This window comes from Puntigrus tetrazona, chromosome 3 (genome assembly GCF_018831695.1).
Source record: "Puntigrus tetrazona isolate hp1 chromosome 3, ASM1883169v1, whole genome shotgun sequence".
In the NCBI taxonomy this organism is placed as follows: Eukaryota; Metazoa; Chordata; class Actinopteri; order Cypriniformes; family Cyprinidae; genus Puntigrus; species Puntigrus tetrazona.
Window position 1 is genome coordinate 9,347,490 of NC_056701.1, and position 19,226 is coordinate 9,366,715.

General features: G+C 37.3%; 1 protein-coding gene across 2 annotated transcripts in view; it reads left to right on the plus strand.

The window, feature by feature from the left end:
- The first annotated feature begins 6,208 nt into the window (after nt 1-6,208).
- Nucleotides 6,209-19,226, plus strand: part of col5a3a (collagen, type V, alpha 3a) — a 47,113-nt gene continuing 34,095 nt past the window's right edge. For both annotated transcript variants that reach the window (XM_043235655.1, XM_043235656.1), the window contains exons 1-4: nt 6,209-6,513; nt 15,188-15,355; nt 15,480-15,693; nt 16,575-16,737. In XM_043235655.1, coding sequence (XP_043091590.1) covers nt 6,435-6,513; nt 15,188-15,355; nt 15,480-15,693; nt 16,575-16,737 — 624 coding nt within the window. In that variant the 5' untranslated portion in view covers nt 6,209-6,434. The remainder of the gene's footprint in view (nt 6,514-15,187; nt 15,356-15,479; nt 15,694-16,574; nt 16,738-19,226) is intronic.

Here is a 19,226-nt window from a genome sequence, read left to right on the forward strand (position 1 = left end):
TTATTTAATGCAAACAAAATTTGCGATACGATTTGCTATATTCGATAGAAGAACACCTTGACTGACCAATCGGAATCAAGTACTCCAGGCAGCTGTTAAATATAAGATGACACATATAAGGTGTTTTATTTGTGAGTGTTAATCTGAGGGAGTTAGTCGAGCAGTGAGAGGTAGAGTCTGCAGTGCTGGAGGGAATCTGATGTGGGTCATATATTAGTGCTTGTCAGTAAATCATTGGTCATATGGAGCTGATTGCAGATATATCCAGGAGCGGTTGTCTTAGCTGGCTCGCTCTCATTGATCTTTCCCCACATGATGCATATAAAGCAGATATGTAACAGTGGGAGTTCACAGAACGTCTGTCATACATCTACAGCTCACCGCAGTGCCTTTGACAGCTCTGCCCTCAAGGACACTGGGCACGCTTGTCAAATCGGCGCTTATGTGATTGGATGAGAAATCAATATGAGATAGTGTTGTTGTTGTTGCTTTTTTTTTTACCATACATTTCTGTGCAAATGTTTTCACATGATAAAAAGAAGCACGTTTTTCAGTAATAATAAGTACTTTCCACTGAATATTCTTAAATGTGACCCTAGAGCACAAAATCTTACACAAGTATATTTGTAGCAAATGCCAAAAATAGATATTTGTAAATGTCCTACTAAAAATATATCAAAACTTTTTGATTAGCATTGCTAAGAACTTCATTTGTGCTGATTTAAAGGTGATTTTCTCAATATTTTATTTTTATTTATTTATTTTTTGCACCCTCAGATTCCAGATTTTCAAAATATTGTCAAATAACAAATCAATGGAAAGCTTATTTATTCAGCTTTCAGATGATGCATTGGTCTGAATTTTTTTAATTTCCCTTATGACTAATATTTTCAGATATCTAAGTGCATGCAATTTAGTTAAATTGTATTATGGTTGATATTATGCATGTAATTAGCTGACTGTTTAATTTTTTACCCACTTAACTAAGTCCTAAAAACATCTTTATATTAAATTTTAAAGTTTTTTTTAAATACGGTTAAAGTGTACTGCTGAATGTAAGCTACTGACAAGCATTTATGATTAAAATATACTTTGAAGTCATTTCTATCGACAAATGTGTATAAATACGTGTAACCACAAATTAAAATGATAAAGTTGCATTTAAATTACATTTAAAATATATTAACCTTTTCTTTGTAAAGATATGAAATATGCAAATGCATTAAAGGTATCGACTCATTCCTTATTTTCTATCATAACAATACAATAAAAGAAGAAACATAAATGAACTCCTCCCACACCCACAATATGGTTTGTAAAATCAATTAAAATTGTCAAACAAACGTAATATTATACTAAAATTTGCTTTAGTATGATGGACAACACAAATGCGGATATTTGTTTAAAGTACATGACATTTAATAAAATAAAATCAGCTTTTAAGATTTAAAGTATACATTTAATAGAATTAATCACACTTTTTCACAAAAGTTGTTTAAACGTCATCTTGACTTCATCTTGATGCGTTGGTGTTTCAGAAAGTTTTAGACCTTTCATGATGTTTAAGTTCTATGATTTAGGACCTATCAATATTTTCAAGAATATGTTCTTCCCTCATTTATAACTAAAATCTTTGTGGTTGCCGTATTTGTTTGGACTTATAACTTACGTAATGAAATTTGCCAATACATTGTATGACATTACAACCATGTATGACCGTTTACATCAGAGTGCAGTGATTTATTTAACATGATTAAGTTCTCAACGGGTGAAAAGACTCCCATAGAGAAAAGATTAATATCAAAGGCATATTTTCTCCTCGAAATCCCTCAAATTATGTATTGGCAGCAGTGGAGACTCACTCAGTTTATTACTTTGAAACATCAGATGCATATTTTCCTCTTTTGGACCGATTGCTTGACCTGTCCCAGCACGTTCCACCTTTGTGAAGCATAAAAGGAAACAGTTGTTATTCCAAGATGTTCGGATCTCCCTCACTTTCTCTTTCTGTGATTAATGATTATATTAGTCTCCATATGCTGTCATGGCAGCCTCACCTGCATCATTCCGCAAGTTCTTCTCTTATCTGAAGTTCCCTCCTGATCTTTACCATCACTAACTCGTGGAGACTCCGCAGGAGAAGACGAGTGTAGATGAATGCGGCAGATACGCAAAAGCACTTTACTCTTTAAGTGCCACATATGTCTGTGATATGACCTCAAGACATAGAAAGACAGAGCAGTGCAGTCAATGTGGAGACCTCTGAGATTCTTTATCACACTCTATGGGTGGCTGGTCTGTTGTTGCTCTTCAAGGAAATCACGAATGGTTTCATTCCCTGCCAGCTCTTATATCTGCTGTAAGTTTCTGAACTGCTACATGAGACTAATTTGTGTCAAGTCACAGATGTGCTTTAATGTTACTACGCGGTGTGCCATATGTTCCACGAACCCGGGTAGACAACGGAGGTGGTCGCATTTCAATGTTTTATGCAAACAGAGAAAGTGCCAAATGCAACATGAAGCCTATGAACACAATATAAATGCAAAGCTCTGTATTTCTGAAATGAGAGCACTTACAGGCCTTCAGTGCATGAATTATGCGTGCATCAACACTCTTACGCTCAGCGAGGTCTTTTCACAACTTAATCCTTAACATATGGCTTGAAGAGACATTGGTTTTGATGACTTTCAGCTTCCAGACAATTACTCAAATTTGAGTAATGCATTTATTATAAGCAGCAATTTCCAAGTCATTGTTGCATACACGTGTTCCTTCGAAATGAAGGACATTGAGCACAGGGATTGAGTATGTGAAGTGAGTCTCAACTGTCTGAGCTGCTGTCCGAGAACTGCTTTTGGCCGTATGAAAATGAGTGAAGTGAAGCTTGTTCACTGAGATGTTTAAAGCCAAAATGTATGCAACATCACAGTATGTATCACAGAACAAATGTAGTGGGAACTGAATGTTATGTTTTCAGCTTCTTAACTGCATGTTAAAGTGCCCCTTTTATGGATTATGAAAGGTTCAAATATCCCAAACAGCAGGTCAAAGGTAAAAACACCCACTTCCTTTATAATAAAGTATAGATTTTTACCTTATTTAATTAATGACTCACAAATGATTTGTTTAAGGATCCAGTGATTGGTTAATTTCATTTAATGCAGTGTTTGTGAGCTTTTACCGCTCCAAAAACAGCACTTAGTGGCAAGAATGAATTTGCATTTTCATTCAGACCATGATATATATATATTATGAAATTTGTTGAGCTTTAGAATGTTTTACACAAAGTGAGTACATCTTAATATAATAATTATTTGCATTGTCTTTGAAAAATGTTTAAAGTGCACTGCTGAATGTACTGGCAATAATTTATGCAAACTAAACTGTACTTCAATGTAATATCTGTACTGAAACCAATATGACATATTTAAAAAATATATTTTTCATTACAATTTGTAGTATTTGCAATATAGTCCATTAAAATGTTATTAACTTTTAATATTAAATAACACTACAGTTAAATTATATTTTAAACATGCTTTTATATGTTATTAATATATCAAAATGTGTGTGATAATAACTACATTTCTACACTTTCATGTATGCATTCAATTAAGTGCAGCATTCTTGTGATTATGTTTTTATGTCATTATGTCATTTATTTGTGTTTATTTGCTAGTTGCAGCCAGTGATCTGTTTTTGCATTATAATAAACTCTTCTTCTGGGAAGGAGGTCATATGACCTTTGAGCGATTTGAGAGCAGACGATGACAGACTTCTCAGTTTAAAGTAAAATACACGTGACTCAGTTTGACAGAACAAATTCCGACATGCGGATGGATACTCTCCGCTGCAAACATTTAGACAAACGCTTTCTGTGTCACCAGTGATCATGCAAAGTAATTAATCTTCAGGGTCCATCAGTTTGAGTGGGCATGAAACTTTGGTGCAGAAAGATAAGACTGGAGAGTATCTATCTTGACTACTGTCCAGCGTCTAAATCAGTCTAAAACTCACTATTAGAATTAGGAATTTCTCACTTTCTGCTTAAATGTCCCGACTTCATTCTTAGTAACTATCTGCTAAAACCACAAGGAATGCGGGTCTAACTTATGAGAGCCCGACTAAACTGAGGTGAAAGTGTGTGTGAGAGAACAGAGTTTACGCAAAGGATCAGCTGCGATCTCTAAAGATATCTGAATATCTGAGAGGCTCTTATGTCTTTTGTTCCCTTTGTGCACTTCCCAGTTCCGTCCCATGTTTATCTTCACACCCACAGGGCGGTTTATCACTGCGACTAGATTGTTATTATAAAGCTTTTATTCACTAGCCATTAATCTCTTTGCATTTCACGGAGGTTTTCATTTTGTTGGGTTTCCCAGAAGCCACACACTGCTGATGGCCGTTTCTAATATTCAACATTTTAATCAGAGATGTACACATGCAAAGTGACCTGGGAGCAACAAGCGTTTCCTGTGAAAAGACGAATATGTACAAGCCAAGGTCGTGCTGCAGGATACGGCTGAGAGAGAGAATGAAGAAAAGAGAGATTGTTACGTTTCATAATGTGTCCCACGCTTCCCCCAGTCTTGTTTTCTGTGTTTTTCCCTCAAGGAGGATCAAGAGCATCACTTTTCCTACTTTCTTCTATTTCTCTTCAAACTTTATGAGCTCTGGCTCATCCACAAAGGTCTGTCGTGGCCTGGGTTATGGTGATGTCAGCTCCATTAATTATCGTCAATTAGGGGGCTCTATCTCGTAAAGGCTTGTCATTTTGCGAGTCCAAACCAAAGCCGAAGCAGAATTTTTGGCCAAAGTGCTCCAGTGGCCATGCAGATTTTACAGGCAATATATAAGGATATACTGTGTCAAAGAAATATAGTCAAAGAAGTATAGGCCCTGGTTGGCTTTCCCTTGTTTTATATTCAAACATCTCGGCCTTGGCATGCAAAAAAGCACAATGTCATGATCTGCCATGTTTAATTTTGATATGTTAAGCAGGAGAGTGAATAGTGGATAGATAATAAAACGCTAGGTATTGTAATGATGTGTTAGGATAGATACCAGTGCCATTTGGAGGGGCCCGGGGCCGCAGTCCACCTTGTGAGTGATCATGGAGTCACAATCTTGTTGCAGAAGTTGCTCGGGGTGCATTGTTGGTCCGAGAGAAGCGAGATCTGCAGATAACCTTCCCATTCTTCCCACTACGCTTCATTAACTGACCAGAGGTGTTCAAGTTCTCATTCTTTTATTACTATGAAGTTCAAGGCTTGATCGCAGCTGTGTTATTCACTCATTTGGTTGAATTTTGAAGAAAAATGGAGTAAATAAAGTAGGTGTTTATGCCCAGCTGAGAAAAACAACAACAACAAAAACTGAATGACAGAAATGTCTCATATATACATGCATACAGTGGTGGTATTTTTACCAGTTAAAAATGGTTTTAAGTCAGTAATTTATTTTTTACGCCGCTTTTGCTTTTGGTGCACTTGCATGTAGTTTTTCAGGAAAGCTTCTTGAAGCATCTTGGAGACGTTGCCACAGTTATTCTGGATTTAGTCTGTCTCAGTTTGTTTTGTTTCTTCGTGTCATTCCAGACTGAATGGATGATGATCAGATCAGATCTCTTTGTGAAGTGCTTGGCCGTATGAATGTATGCAAATATAAACTGATATTTCGATCCCACTTTTTATTAAGTGGCCTTAACCACTATGCACTTATTGCAAAAAATCCTTTGGTAATGCACTTATTGTGTACGTACATATTTTACGTTGTACTTATATAAAAAAAATACCTATATGTAATTACATCTGTAATTAATTTATTCAATTACATTTATAAAACATCCACCGATTCTTACACCTTACACCCAGCCTCAAGGCCAACTAATATAAAATGTGACCCACTACAGGGTCTTAAAATAATTTTTTGAGCTGATAAAATACTTGTGTTGTAATAATTTTAGCCACCACTGTATACTTTGAGTAGGCTTACAAATTGATCTTAGCTTGTTTAGGCTGATTTTAAGGTGTCTATGCATGTTACATATACGTTATATATACATTACAGCAGCAACGTTACAACACATCCAATTTCTGACACGTGTCCTCTGCAGGCACCGTTTAGCGCCGGAGTCTGGAGACAAACGCATCACTGGAGGGAGAGGAGGGGACGGGGGAGAAAGTTTGGAAAGGAGTGAGAGGAGGCAGAAACTGAATGAGAGGGACAGAGCTTAGCGGTCTTGGAGGAGAGGAGGATACTCGAAGAGAGAGAAAAAAAGCCTCTCCATCTTGTGCAACTACATACCAGGACCGCAGCAGCACTTGCCTCTCTCTCTCTCTCACACACACGCTTATGGCTTCTGGGTTTTCTCAGTCGTAATCTGCTGGTTGTGTGATAAAGCGCTCGAGTGGAGGTAACGCGTCCCGAACATGAGGCGGCTGAAGGAGACTGCGGTCTGCGTGATCGTGCCGCTGCTTCTCTCTCTGTGCGCCACAACGACAGATGCAGGTAAACGAGCCTGAATTTAAACTCAAAACTATAGCTTAGTTCTCAATCAAATATGCTTTTCATCATTTGAAACCACATATTTATTTCATATGCACTTGCTACAGATGCGGCTAGTCAGTGACCTGTTTTTTTTTTAGTTTGAGTTGCTCATAATGTTTTGTTTCGATCTGCGGGCATGTCGTGTAGCTATCACTTGGAGGTTTTTTTTGTTTTTTTTTTACCTTAATCATTTTATAGGGAGCTTTCATTAATGTGGGGGAAGCTTGAGATAAATGTTGAATAGGCTATGTTACACCGGTTTCAACTTGTTCACTGAGTTTGAGGATGACTGACAGCCACTAATGCGCTGATAACTCTACCTAAGTTTAGACTGTATGTTTATTTTCCCGTGTTTTATTCGGTGCCTCTGTCTTTAGCATTTAAACATGTCGCGTCCCATTGTCTATATCTGCCTATCTCCCCTTAACCGTACTTAAAATGACTAATGTCACATAGAATTTAGGATAGATATCATGCACACTGGGACGCTGGCATACACTGAGCTTATTTAAAACTATTTCTTTGGCATTCGAATTGTATTTCGAATCTTTTACTTATTGCTAATGAAACTTGCTCCTTTCGTTTAAAAATGTTTGCGATCCCCATCACGACCCTACTTAACCCCACCCTCTTTTCATGTGAACAGTTTGTTTGTTGTTCAGTGAAATGTAGGTTTATTATCTGCTCAAAACTTTCCAGTAGAAATACGTTGGGAATTGGTACAGCCCTTCTTGTCCTTTCTTGTATTTTGGGCGACTTTGGTTGTTTTTCAAAGCAAATACACAAAGTGATTCAAATGCTACAGTTCTGTCTTTTAACATCCATTACCTTGAACAAACTTGTCACCTCAGGTGGGTGGTCACGTGTGACAGCGATTTCATCTTCTCTTATAGCTAAAACTGACGGCGTTACCATTCACAACACTTTCCATGGTTCCCGTGTATTTTTATATTATATCTATTTTAATTATTTTGCCTTTAATATGCTCTATTAGGTTAAAATCGTTGATCAGGTGTAGTTACCTGACTCCCATAGTTGGAATAGTTAAGGAAAGTAATTCTCCAGCAGACTGTCATGTCATGTTTGAGTTTGCTCGTGAGCCATGTCGGTTTGCTGTGAAACAGTTTAACGTTGGCTTGAGACATAGGTGAATGAGTGCTTACTGACCTACTCCAGTAGATTAAAATTCCTCTTGGGCAGTTGGCCAAATCTGCTATTGTACAAATGTAGTATGTCAACACTATAACCCAGAGCAGACTGCAGATGTGGGCAGTTTCAATTGATGTCAGCAGTATTAGTGTACCCTACACAATTAATTTATTATAGAAATATGATGTTGCACTCTTCTGTATGTGTCAAGCATGAAAAGTATTAAACATTACCTACTCATGCTGCTATGCTTTTATTATGTTTAGTGTGAAAAGGTCAGTGGCATGTTTATAGTGATTATATATAGAGAGCATATAATCATTGTTTTTTTTTTTAGAATTAGTAAAGTTCATAGTTATTATAGTAAACTGAAACTAATATATGCATCAATATCTGCATCTATCTATCTACATATATATAAATGTTAGATTAGATAAAATAGGCCATTTGCCAATGCAACATATCTCATGTTAATGTACCTAACTAAAATTAAAGCTAAAATAAAAATGTATATTAATATATGTATATGTATAATAATTTTTAAAAAAAAAAAAAAAATATATATATATATATATATATATATATATATATATATATATATATATATATATATATATATATATATATATATATATATTATACCATAAATTCTGGTTCATAAAAACCATAATATAATCTCAATGATAAAGACAATGCATCTCCTGTAAGCAGACTCTGAATTATGTTTTAGAATTTTCAAAATGTAATTAAAAAAAAACATTTTGATGTGAGAGATTTTATTACTAAATCACTAAGCAAAGTGATATTAGATCATATGTTTCATAAAAACTTGTGCGATTCATGTACCTTGAGTGCTGGCGCTATTAAGGTAAATTTGTAGATTTTATAATTGCAATGAAGGCATCATTTGAGTATGAAGGGCATCCGCAGAGGTGCAGTCGCAATGGTATCACTCCAGTCTGGTGCAGCGGTGGATTCTGATATGATGGAGCAGGATGTGGTTAACTGAGTCAGCTGTCGGGTATTTGCATGATCACCCCGAGAAAGTCTGGCATTACTTTCATGTGTTTAACTGCAGGACTTTGTAGCCACAGTGTGTTGTCATGTCTGACATGGAGAACAAAGGCATTTTTTCTGTTTGGGATTCTTCTGTCCCTCTTCCTCCCTTTATTTATATCCAGTCTATCTGGCCCATCCTCTTCAAAGGCATTGAGTTCTAAAGCTGTGGGAGGACTATTTCTAATGTTGCATCTTTTCTTTATGGTTGTCACGTGTCCCTGGTCCATGCCTGGTCCCTGCCTCTCTCTCTGCCTCCCCAGATCCTCACTTCACACGGCCTGTTTGGGAACTCCTGCAGTAGAGCAGCCATGCATGTTCTTTTTGATCCCACTGAACAAACAAATACATGAAACAGTATGGTTGAGAATATTTAAAGTCAAGACGCCAAAGAGGATGGGAGATTCCACTCAAAAGGGCCCTACTTTTCTCTAAACAGACATGGTTCCCTGCTGCTGAGGAACTTGGGCCATCAGTGCTGCTGTGCAAAATGTGTCCTCCATCCAGAAACAATACAAACATCTGGCTCACAGAAGCAGAGCTCCATCCTCATTTTTATGTGGCTGTATAGTGTATTTTGCATTAAAGGCCTGATCGTGTAAGAGCAGTGAGGTACTCATTTACATTATGATATCCATGTAAACAACTTTCTGTCCCTCCAAAAGCAGGATTGGACCCCTTGTTTGAGAGTAAAGTAAAGTAACCGGAAATTAGTTATTTCGAGAAAGACAAAAATATTTCCACTATTTTAAGCAAAAGTAGTTGTACCCTGTTTGATTTGATTGTGAAATAGTGATTTGTTTCACATTTTGATTAGATAAGCTAAGATTGCAATCAAAGCCACTTGCCTATAATAGATAGATTTCCGCACAATTAGTGACACCAAGGGGAGCTGCTACTTTTTGTGAGCAAAAACCAAAAATAACGACTTTATTCACAACTTTATTATTCGCCTTTACAAGGACTTACAGATTGGATTTCACTTAAAATGGTCACCTATGTAAATGTCACCTTTACTCAGAGATGCCTTAAATTTTTTGAAGTAATGCATAGCTCTATCTGGTCTGTCCTAGACTGGACTGTTTGTGTGTTGCATTTGTATATATGTAAGGACAGCAGGTGTTTCCTTTGTGGACCCACTTACAGTGAGCCTTGCAGCATGTTTCACAGTGAGCAAATATCACAAAACAAACTTTACAGGGAGTGGAATGTGAGACCGATGTGTAATGATGCTCACCTCCCTGGCACAATAGCACCGTCCACTCAGCAGTTCCCAGACTCTTAAGTACGCTGGATATAGTATCCCACAGTGCTCCACAGCGCCTCTCTAAGCCCACATACTGCTCCCACTGCCATCAAACTCTCAACACACTAGAGAAATGGCAGATCTTGCAACTGAGAAGCCATAGTTTCTTTATTTTCAGCTGGGAATGCATGTTGCGCGAGATGGGGATGGTATTAAACAATCTTGTTCCGTCCAAACTGTGGGTTTAGTGGAGCGTGACTCCTAGAGGGAAAGAGTTTGCTGCTGCGGTGGAGCAGATTCCAGGCTTTCTCTAACAGCATCCAGCCACCATTCTGAACGACTTCCAAACATTAGCGATAACACGAAACAGACCCGGACTCAAATCTCAATCACGTTTATGCTCCAAGATCTCAAAGTTTTTGCAGAGCAGTTCAGCGTTAGTCCTCTGGGGAGATCTTAGTTGATTACTTCCACGCATTTAACCACCATCCTACGCTTTCTTGGAAGAGTATGAACAAATGAAAGAGTTTGTTGAAAGACAAACGAGGTGAAATAGGATCCGACACCACAACGAAGGAAACTTGAGATTTGAACTGCGTTTTTGCTAGTCTAATGTGGAAAGAGTGTTAAAGTGCGAGTAACTATAGACCATGGCTAAGGGCTCGTCGCGTTTCTGGAGTGCCTTTGGGTGTGTTTGAGCTGCATTGTCCCATCTTTCCTCGCTTCATTGCTTCTGCTGTCTACAGGGTTTGGCTCCAGGCCCCTTGAGGTCAGGGGTCATGACCAGTAATTCTATTATATTCAGCCTCAGAAAGGATGCTGCTTTTCACAGATTTAGTACTTATTTCTATGTGACTCCAGTAATATGTAAAATTGCAGAAGTGTTTCATAGTAAGTTTCATAATAAGTAAATAGATATCAGTTCGTGGTATTATGTTATGAAAAGCCGTTGAGAGAAACTCCAGACCGCCGGAGTCTTTCTCATGGTGTGGTAAATATTCCTGTGGTCTCGAGTCGATGTGGGAGGATATATACTGACTGATGAACACTAAAGGGAGTTCCCTCAAATTATAGTTTATTTTACAGCTAATAATTTAACCAAGACTCCTATCCCAAGTGCACTGCTTTCAGTAAATAAAGACGTGGGACGATGTGAGAACTTGGAGATGGTAGGATGCTCAAAGGATGCTCATGGTGAGTGCAGACAAGCCAGTATAAACCACAGTGTATCATGTTGCAGAATTTAGTACATATTGTGCAAACATGAAATCAGTAACATAATGTTTCAATAGACTTTAACCAAATCACTTCACTGGTTCATTCAGAGTTTAATTGGATAGACTGGAAAAGTAATCATATGATATACAAAAATAGTATTTGTAGTGTTTGAGTTGGTTCATGGTTTTGTTTTTCTGACCTCTTTTGGAAGCCCCCTGCGTAGGGGAAGAGGGATACAATGTGACAAACGCAATGAGAGTGATACCCTTGTGAAAAAGAAGAACACTTTAGTATAAAATAATATTAAGTGCAAACAGAGTACAATGTCTTAGACACATAACTGCATATTAACTTCTATTAAACAAACACTTATTATAGTTTGCATTTAGATTAAACACAAATGGTTTAGAGTGAATATTTTCACCAACTTAAGTGGAATAGTTCACAGAAAAAAAATTATTTACTTCTTCTCATGTTTTTCAAAAACTGTCTGAATTGTGTTCTTCTGTTGAACACAAAAGAAGATATTTTGTGGTGCCCATTGACTTTTCCCTACTATGGAAGTCAGTCGGACCAGAATCTGTTTGGTAACCCACATCTCCTTTTGTGTTCAACAGAAGAAAAAAATTCATACAGGTTTTGGGTGAACAATTTTTTTAGTCCAGAGTTCTAGATACACGCTTAGATGTGTTTATGGGGTGAGTAGGTTCACTCATCAAGCATTCTAAGTAATTTGCAACTCACATAAATCTTGAATTTGTTCAGCAGTTATTTGAGGTGATGCTGGAAAGCCGCCTCCACTGGATAACTCCCCCAAAACAAAGCATATTGGGATGTGCCAGAAGGCCACACCCAGACAGGTGTAGGTGACATAGCTACAGGTAGATCTGTAAGAGCAGCACTTGGCTGGAGCGTGCAGGTGAATATAACAGACAGGTAGCACCGCCTTGGGTTTCACAGCTTCTGATGAATGTGATTTGTAGACTTGGCTCAGGATTGGCTCTTGGCGGATGTACAGAGCATCAGCATGTTGTTTCTGGACTGGCTCCGGATATCCAACATGGCGTCCAGCCACCTGCCCCAGGCCCCTTCATGATGCTGAGGGAGGGAGGAACATTCCCTAGACCTCAGGAGATCTCAGTGGAGAAGGGCCTATTTTGTAAAGGATTTGTTAAACAGGGTTTATTTTGGGCATGTTGGGCATGCTTTTACAGTTTCTATCCTGCTACTATCCTATCCCATCCGACTTTGTGACCATTTAAGGTTATTTGTAGGATATTTCCCATGCAGTATTTCAAACTTTGGTATTCCTACACACTGTACTTCACTGAATATTTAAGTTAGTCTGAAATGTTATTGGTTTAATGTCATAAATGTTGATGCCTCTTTAATTTGGGAAGTAACATGACAGTCTTGTCTCGGATGCTTTGTTCTGAGAGCATTGAAGATCATTTTCACTATGAGCTGGGTTTCTTGGGAATGTGCTGAAAGAATTCTCACTCGGAGGAGGCATTTCTCCTCCTGTTCTCAAACCATTAGGCCACTGTTATTACTGTCATGTGAATTTGTTTGAGGTCAGAGGGCAGATATTTAACTGATTCACCCATTCCCTCTAGAATTTCATTTTAATTATTTGCTAAACAAGTCACTTTGAGCTCAAGGTATTAACTATTAATGGGTTGACACACAATTTCAAATTGTGACACCGCACTGTGACTTACTATATATCATCTAAAAGTATTTTAAGTATTTTATTTCGTTTTTCAGTTTTATTTTAAAATGAACATTTTCCTAATTTCTTATGTGTAGAGTTTTTAATATATTAACTGAGAAACATTAAATGTTAATTTTTTTAATACTCATGTGTCACATTACAGGATCTTAAAATGACAGACAAAAAACATTAGTTTCTTTCAAAAAAGAAATCTGATTTACCTCAACCTTTTGAATGGTTGTGCACATATGTATTTCAAAGGCATTATTAGGGCAAATTCTTGTTTTGTCAGACTTCACAATTGACCGGTTTTGGATTAGACAGCAGTCAGAATTATGGTTTTGGCTGAGATGTAGAGTCAAGATGTCTGACATTTGCAAGGCTGAACCCTACTAGGGTCCTGTGATAATTGGGCCTGTTCTGATGCAGATTACATGGCTGCTCAGACATATAAACACCACTGACTTACTGACCTGTTTCTTATGTGGATGTGTCTACAAAAATATGTGTATTTAAATGAGAGCATGACAATAGTGTACAGATACCAGCTCTCTCAAGTGGATGTATTTTTTCAACCATCCATATCCCATTTAGTTAAACAGACAGATTTACTGAATACATTTCACCTCAGACTGATGGACTTTAACCGGTGAACATTAACAGATGTGGCTGAGTTGGGTGGCGCGTTTATGCGTGTTTGTGAGACAATGGGCAGTGAGCCGAAAACATCATTTATTTACAAGATCTGTGTAATGAAATATATGGCACAGCATATTGACACAACCCTGTCTGAAGTACCGTTAAATGAGTACCTGATGTTTTCCGTTGTGTTTGAGTCTCGCCTGGATTTTAGCACTGCCGTTTTACTAGCCTGTTGCCATGCTTTGAGCCAGCCCAAAATAAAGGCATCTGCTAAACAAATAAATAATGCCATAAAATGCAATGCTTTTTTTCCGGCAGGCAGTTGGTTGGCACGTTTAAATAACAGTGGAGAGAAAAGGAGGCCATAGAAACAGGAGGGTAATTTAAATTTAGGATCCTTGTTTCAGCTGACACACATGCCAAAGGTTGAGGTCAGTCAAAAGAAACCCCCCCCCCTCCGGTTAGATTCATCAGATTAACCTGTGCAATTATAAAGTCATTAAACATCAACAGAAGTTATTTCAAGTGAACTTTCCCGTGAATACATTTCAAGTGATCGTGAATATTAGATAGTGGAAGTCGCTGAGACGTTTTAAAAAAAAAAAAAAAGAGGCGCTGACAGGTGTCACCTGTCAGGTGTGTGTTTAACTATCTCAGGCTAGACTGTGTGTCATAGCTCTATCCCATAATGACACCCCCATCCATAACCAGCTGTGGCCTTGATTTGAACGTGCCTGTATCGTGAAGCATCCAACTAGATCGACACACTTTGAGCTGGCTGCAGATCAGCAAACTAACAGCAGCCAAACTCTCAGCTTGTTGTTCGATCTTGCCGTGACCCAAAGGGGATTGGCTTAGTGAACAATACAGCTGCAGGGCCATCAGGCTCTAGTCTTGTTCTTTACATTCCTCATAGTGTTCCTATCTAGAATCATTTCAGCACATGCAAAATCGAATAATCTGAATAAACTGCTAAGCACCACAGTTCGAAAATTGTAAAGGTTTACTTTAATGTACATTTTTAATCGTTGTGTTTTAATTTTTTAATAGTCTGCACATATGATGTTTTGATTAACATATTTAAGCACATCTAAATTGCTTTATAGTTTTAATGTATACAAAATTGTAACTTCAGTCATTACAAAGGTTTGTAGTTTGTTGATTACAGTACATATATATGTAAAAATATGAAATAGATTGCAGTAATAATGACATTAAAGTAATGTACTGCAGGACACTTTAACCATAAGTCATTGGAAACAGGTAATTATGAAAATACATGCACACATGTACTTAAGTCATACTTCAGTGGTTAAAAAAGCACTATGAAGTTCAGCTAACTGTATTTAAATTACCTCACAGTTAAAAACATTACATTCAGTTTGCACTTGTATTTTAATTTCAAGTTTCTTTTACTGGATTTGTCACCATTTTAAATTATCAAGAGATCAACTCAGATTTTAATAAATTAACATTCTGAACTATTAATACTCAAATAAACATCTCCATCAAACAAGTGCCTCCAACTAAGATACGTTTTTTTTATGCAGTAGTCAGTTCATGTCAGCCTGCAAATAAAAGTAAAAAACTTTTTCCTTTTTTGCCTACAGCTAATCTGATCGATGTATTACGGGTCCTGGAGCTGTCTGAAAACATGGAGGGAGTGTCCGCAGAGGCCGGCCTGTGCACCGAAAGAAAGGGCACTTCAGAAACAGACATGGCTTACAGGATAGACAAAAAGATTCAACTCAGTGCCCCAACTAAACAGTTCTTTCCAGGTATGGACTCTTTGAAACGTGTTTGCACAGCCTTACAAGCATTTAAGGCCATAAGATTTTTTTAAGTGCAGATTCTACAAGCATTATGTTATATGTGAACTATGCTTTGCTCTTTTCTTCATAGATTCTGCTTTCCCTGAAAACTTCTCTCTGATGACCACGGTCAAGGCTAAGAAGAACTCTCAATTCTTCCTGCTGTCTTTGTATGATGAGCAGGGAGTCCAACAGCTGGGGCTGGAACTTGGCCGATCGCCTGTATTCCTCTATGAAGACCACCGAGGCCAGCCAGCTCCAGATCTCTACCCCATTTTTAAGAAAATCAATCTGGCTGATGGGAAGTGAGTGCATTAATGCATTCCTGGTAGCCTTAAAGGCTCTGAAGTTTTCTTTTTTTGTAGCCGATAATATTTGTCATTCACAACCGATTTTACTTCATAACGGACTAAATTCAGACTAAATGTGATATTGCTACATAAATGCCTAAATGCTAATATAGCTAATAAGAAATTGTCTATTGGTAAACATTAAGAGGATGTGGCCTTGGTGATGTCAGCGAAAGAAGAAAATAGTTCTAGAGGAAAAAAAAGCTATTGCATTTTCATGATTTATTCAATTAATTCAATTAAAAGAGGAATCTGTAATAAGCAAAGAAAAGTGGAAAAAGTAGTTAAATTAAAAGGAGACTGAATGAATACCTATTAATATTAATATTTGTCATGCGATTTATGTGATCTGCTGAGATAAATTTGCAGATTATACAAGATATTATTTTAATCATAATATTTATTTATCTTTTATCATTTCAGCTGAGATGGATGTTATTAAATGTAAACAGAGACAAGTGGAATCCTTTTTTTTGTCTTAAATAGCATTGGAAATACTTTGTATTCACATTATTATGCACTATGAATCATGTCTTGCATTCATTAATACATTATAACTAGTAGACGTATTCCAACATGTATAATTGTTGGAGGAGGAGAGCTATTTTAAATGTGGCTCTTGAAGAATAAAAACACAGTTTCCAAATCCTGATCCGGCTATGGTACCAAAGCATCACAGTATCCATTTATAGAAAGTTCTTTCACATTTACGTCACCCACCTTTAATAGCCACGCTCCTGGAAGAGCAGTAAATATCACTTTTACCCCTGGGGTAGTACTGTGATAAAGCATTGCTGTTGTTGACACTGATTAACCCTGCTGTCATCTCTTCTCAGATGGCATCGGATAGCCTATAGCGTGGAGGGCAAGTCTGTTACGCTGTACCTGGACTGTAAGAAGCTGCAGACGCTGGAATTGATGCGTGGAGACAGCCCTGTGGTCAGCACAGACGGAGTCGCCGTTTTTGGGACGCGGTTGCTAGATGAGGAAGTATTCGAGGTATGAAATGGAATACAGGGAAATTTATTACGCAGTTAGTCCAATCAGGTTAAGATTTTCTTAAAGGGGTAGTTCACCCAAAAATGAAAATTTGATGTTTATCTGCTTACCCCCAAGATGTAGATGATTTAGTTTCTTCAGTAAAACACAATCAGACCAGATCAGCATGTCAATATATATACAAACAGTCAACCCAAAATATTATTCAGACACCAGACATAATTTTGGATATTTTTTTTGCTAGTGTGCGCAGGGCTTACGTAAGGAATTCTACATATAGTGAACTACTACTAAAATAGATAAAAATGTATTTATTTAATTGCTAATGCAATCTTCTTACACCACAGACTGAACATAATAAGGCATTGCTTGATAATACATAATAAATGCAGAATAATATAATGATGATTAATACTTTGCAGTGTAAATAACTGTATTCATTTATTTGAATATTTACTTTTGGCTTTACAAATATAATTTGTGGTTGGACTGGGATGAAATATGACCCAGACATGTTCTGTGTAGGCTTTGTGAGCCTAATAAGCTTTCTTGTGCTAATTAATGCACTCTGTGCTGTAGTTTCATATTCCCTCTTCAGCTTCTTTATAAATGCTGCAGTATACGCTCGTTGTACTCCCTAGAGACTTTCAAGCAAACAGCAAACAAGATATTTCTCTTGAGAGGTGACGGGGGAATCTCAGATCAGCCTAATTTGCGTTCATACAAAATTCATATATAAGCATGCCTCTGCTTTGCTTTAATGGAATAAGCAGTGGCAGTCTGTTTGTTTTATGTTTAATTGAATAGTTTGAAATAGAGTTGATTAGAAGCAGTTGTCTGGGCTGCTAACATTGGGGTCTTGTTTCCACAAAGAGGGATAAACAGGTGCTGTTCAGGCTTGTTTTCACTTCTAGAGAATACCTGAGCGTACCACCCTACTCACCTGAGTATTAGTGCTGTCTGAATGACCCTTTATTCTTCGTACTTTGTCTATTTTGGGGACTATCTCAGATATTTCATTTAAAATAATAAAACCTGTTGTTGAAGAGTGTATTTTCAAAGCCTTTTAATGAGAATGTTTATTGTATTTCATTGCTGTTTTTTTTAAAGCATCAACACACCTTAAAGGTATAATATGAATTTATTTTTTTATTCATACTCACTTCAAACTAGTATGACCTTCTTTACACCATACAGCATCGTTTTTGGATGTAATGAAAGTGACAAAATCGGACAAAGTTGTGCTTCAACAGAAGTTAAAGTTGTTATATAATAAAGATCAGGAAAAAACGATCAACGGCAGATTTCATTCGAAACAAATACAAATTTTGGATCAATCCTTTTCCCAAATTGATCGAACAATTAATTCATGAATTAGATCTAAGTCAATCATTAATTCAATCCGGTTGAAGTGGTTAACAGTGAAAGATAAACTGTGTGTATCGACCTAAATTTAAGACTGTTTTACACTAAAAGCTTTCAGTTTGGTTGCTTTTCAATTGCTTTTACACAATTTTTATATTTTTATGGTGCTTTGTGTCATTATCAAATAAAAAAATGTCTAGCATATTATTTTAGATTAATTCAGATTACCACAGAAGAAAAAAAGTCAAACAGGTTCAGAAAGGCATTAAGGTAAAAAAAGAAAACGTTTTGGAAGACGCATTCCACTACACTGGCTTTTTGTATGATCTCCATTATCAGCCCTGCTAAGAGCCAAAGGGCATCTTTTCAAAACTGTGAAGTTTTCTTGATAAATGGTGGGTATTTGGTTTCATTGTGCAGTGTGTTTGGGTTCATATATATGACTCTCTTGGTGTTTATATAACATTCAGATGAACAACGTTGATATGTTTGAACATGCACTGAAACTCCATGACTAATCTCTTGTTTCTTGTGCTTGATGGTTCTGTCTAGATGTAGATTAGTGTTGAGGTCCCATCACTGCTCTTGGCTGTATCCTCATGCTTGACTTCTGGCACGAGGAGGGCTTGCACTGCAAAGCACCCTCAGGACATCAACTAACATTCTGACCAGTGTGGTTTTATATATTTTAAGCCACAGAAACACTCAGCGGGAATGCTATTGTCGGTCTAATGTGCATTTAAGGGTCCTCTATCTGCTCCCACCACAAAAAAACAGATGTTTCTTTATGTCCAATGTAGCACACGCCACATGTCCTACAGCCGCCCACTGCAATAACTTTACCTCCCCAACTCCACCCATCCAATACTGCTGTTTGCCTTTAGCTGTTTTGGCTGAAACACCACCCAAAGAAACACAATACACATCCCATTCCATTTCATGTGTCCCAAATCCAGCCCAAAACAATGTGTCATTGTTAACAAATCCTGTTAAGAGCAAGAAACTATCTCAGAAGCTTCCTTCAATATGAATACGTCTAAAACTTCTGTCTTTTCAGTCAAAGGGTGCATCCCAATCCCAACGTTTATGTGACATCCTGTTTACTAAGATGTCTCCATCTGGTC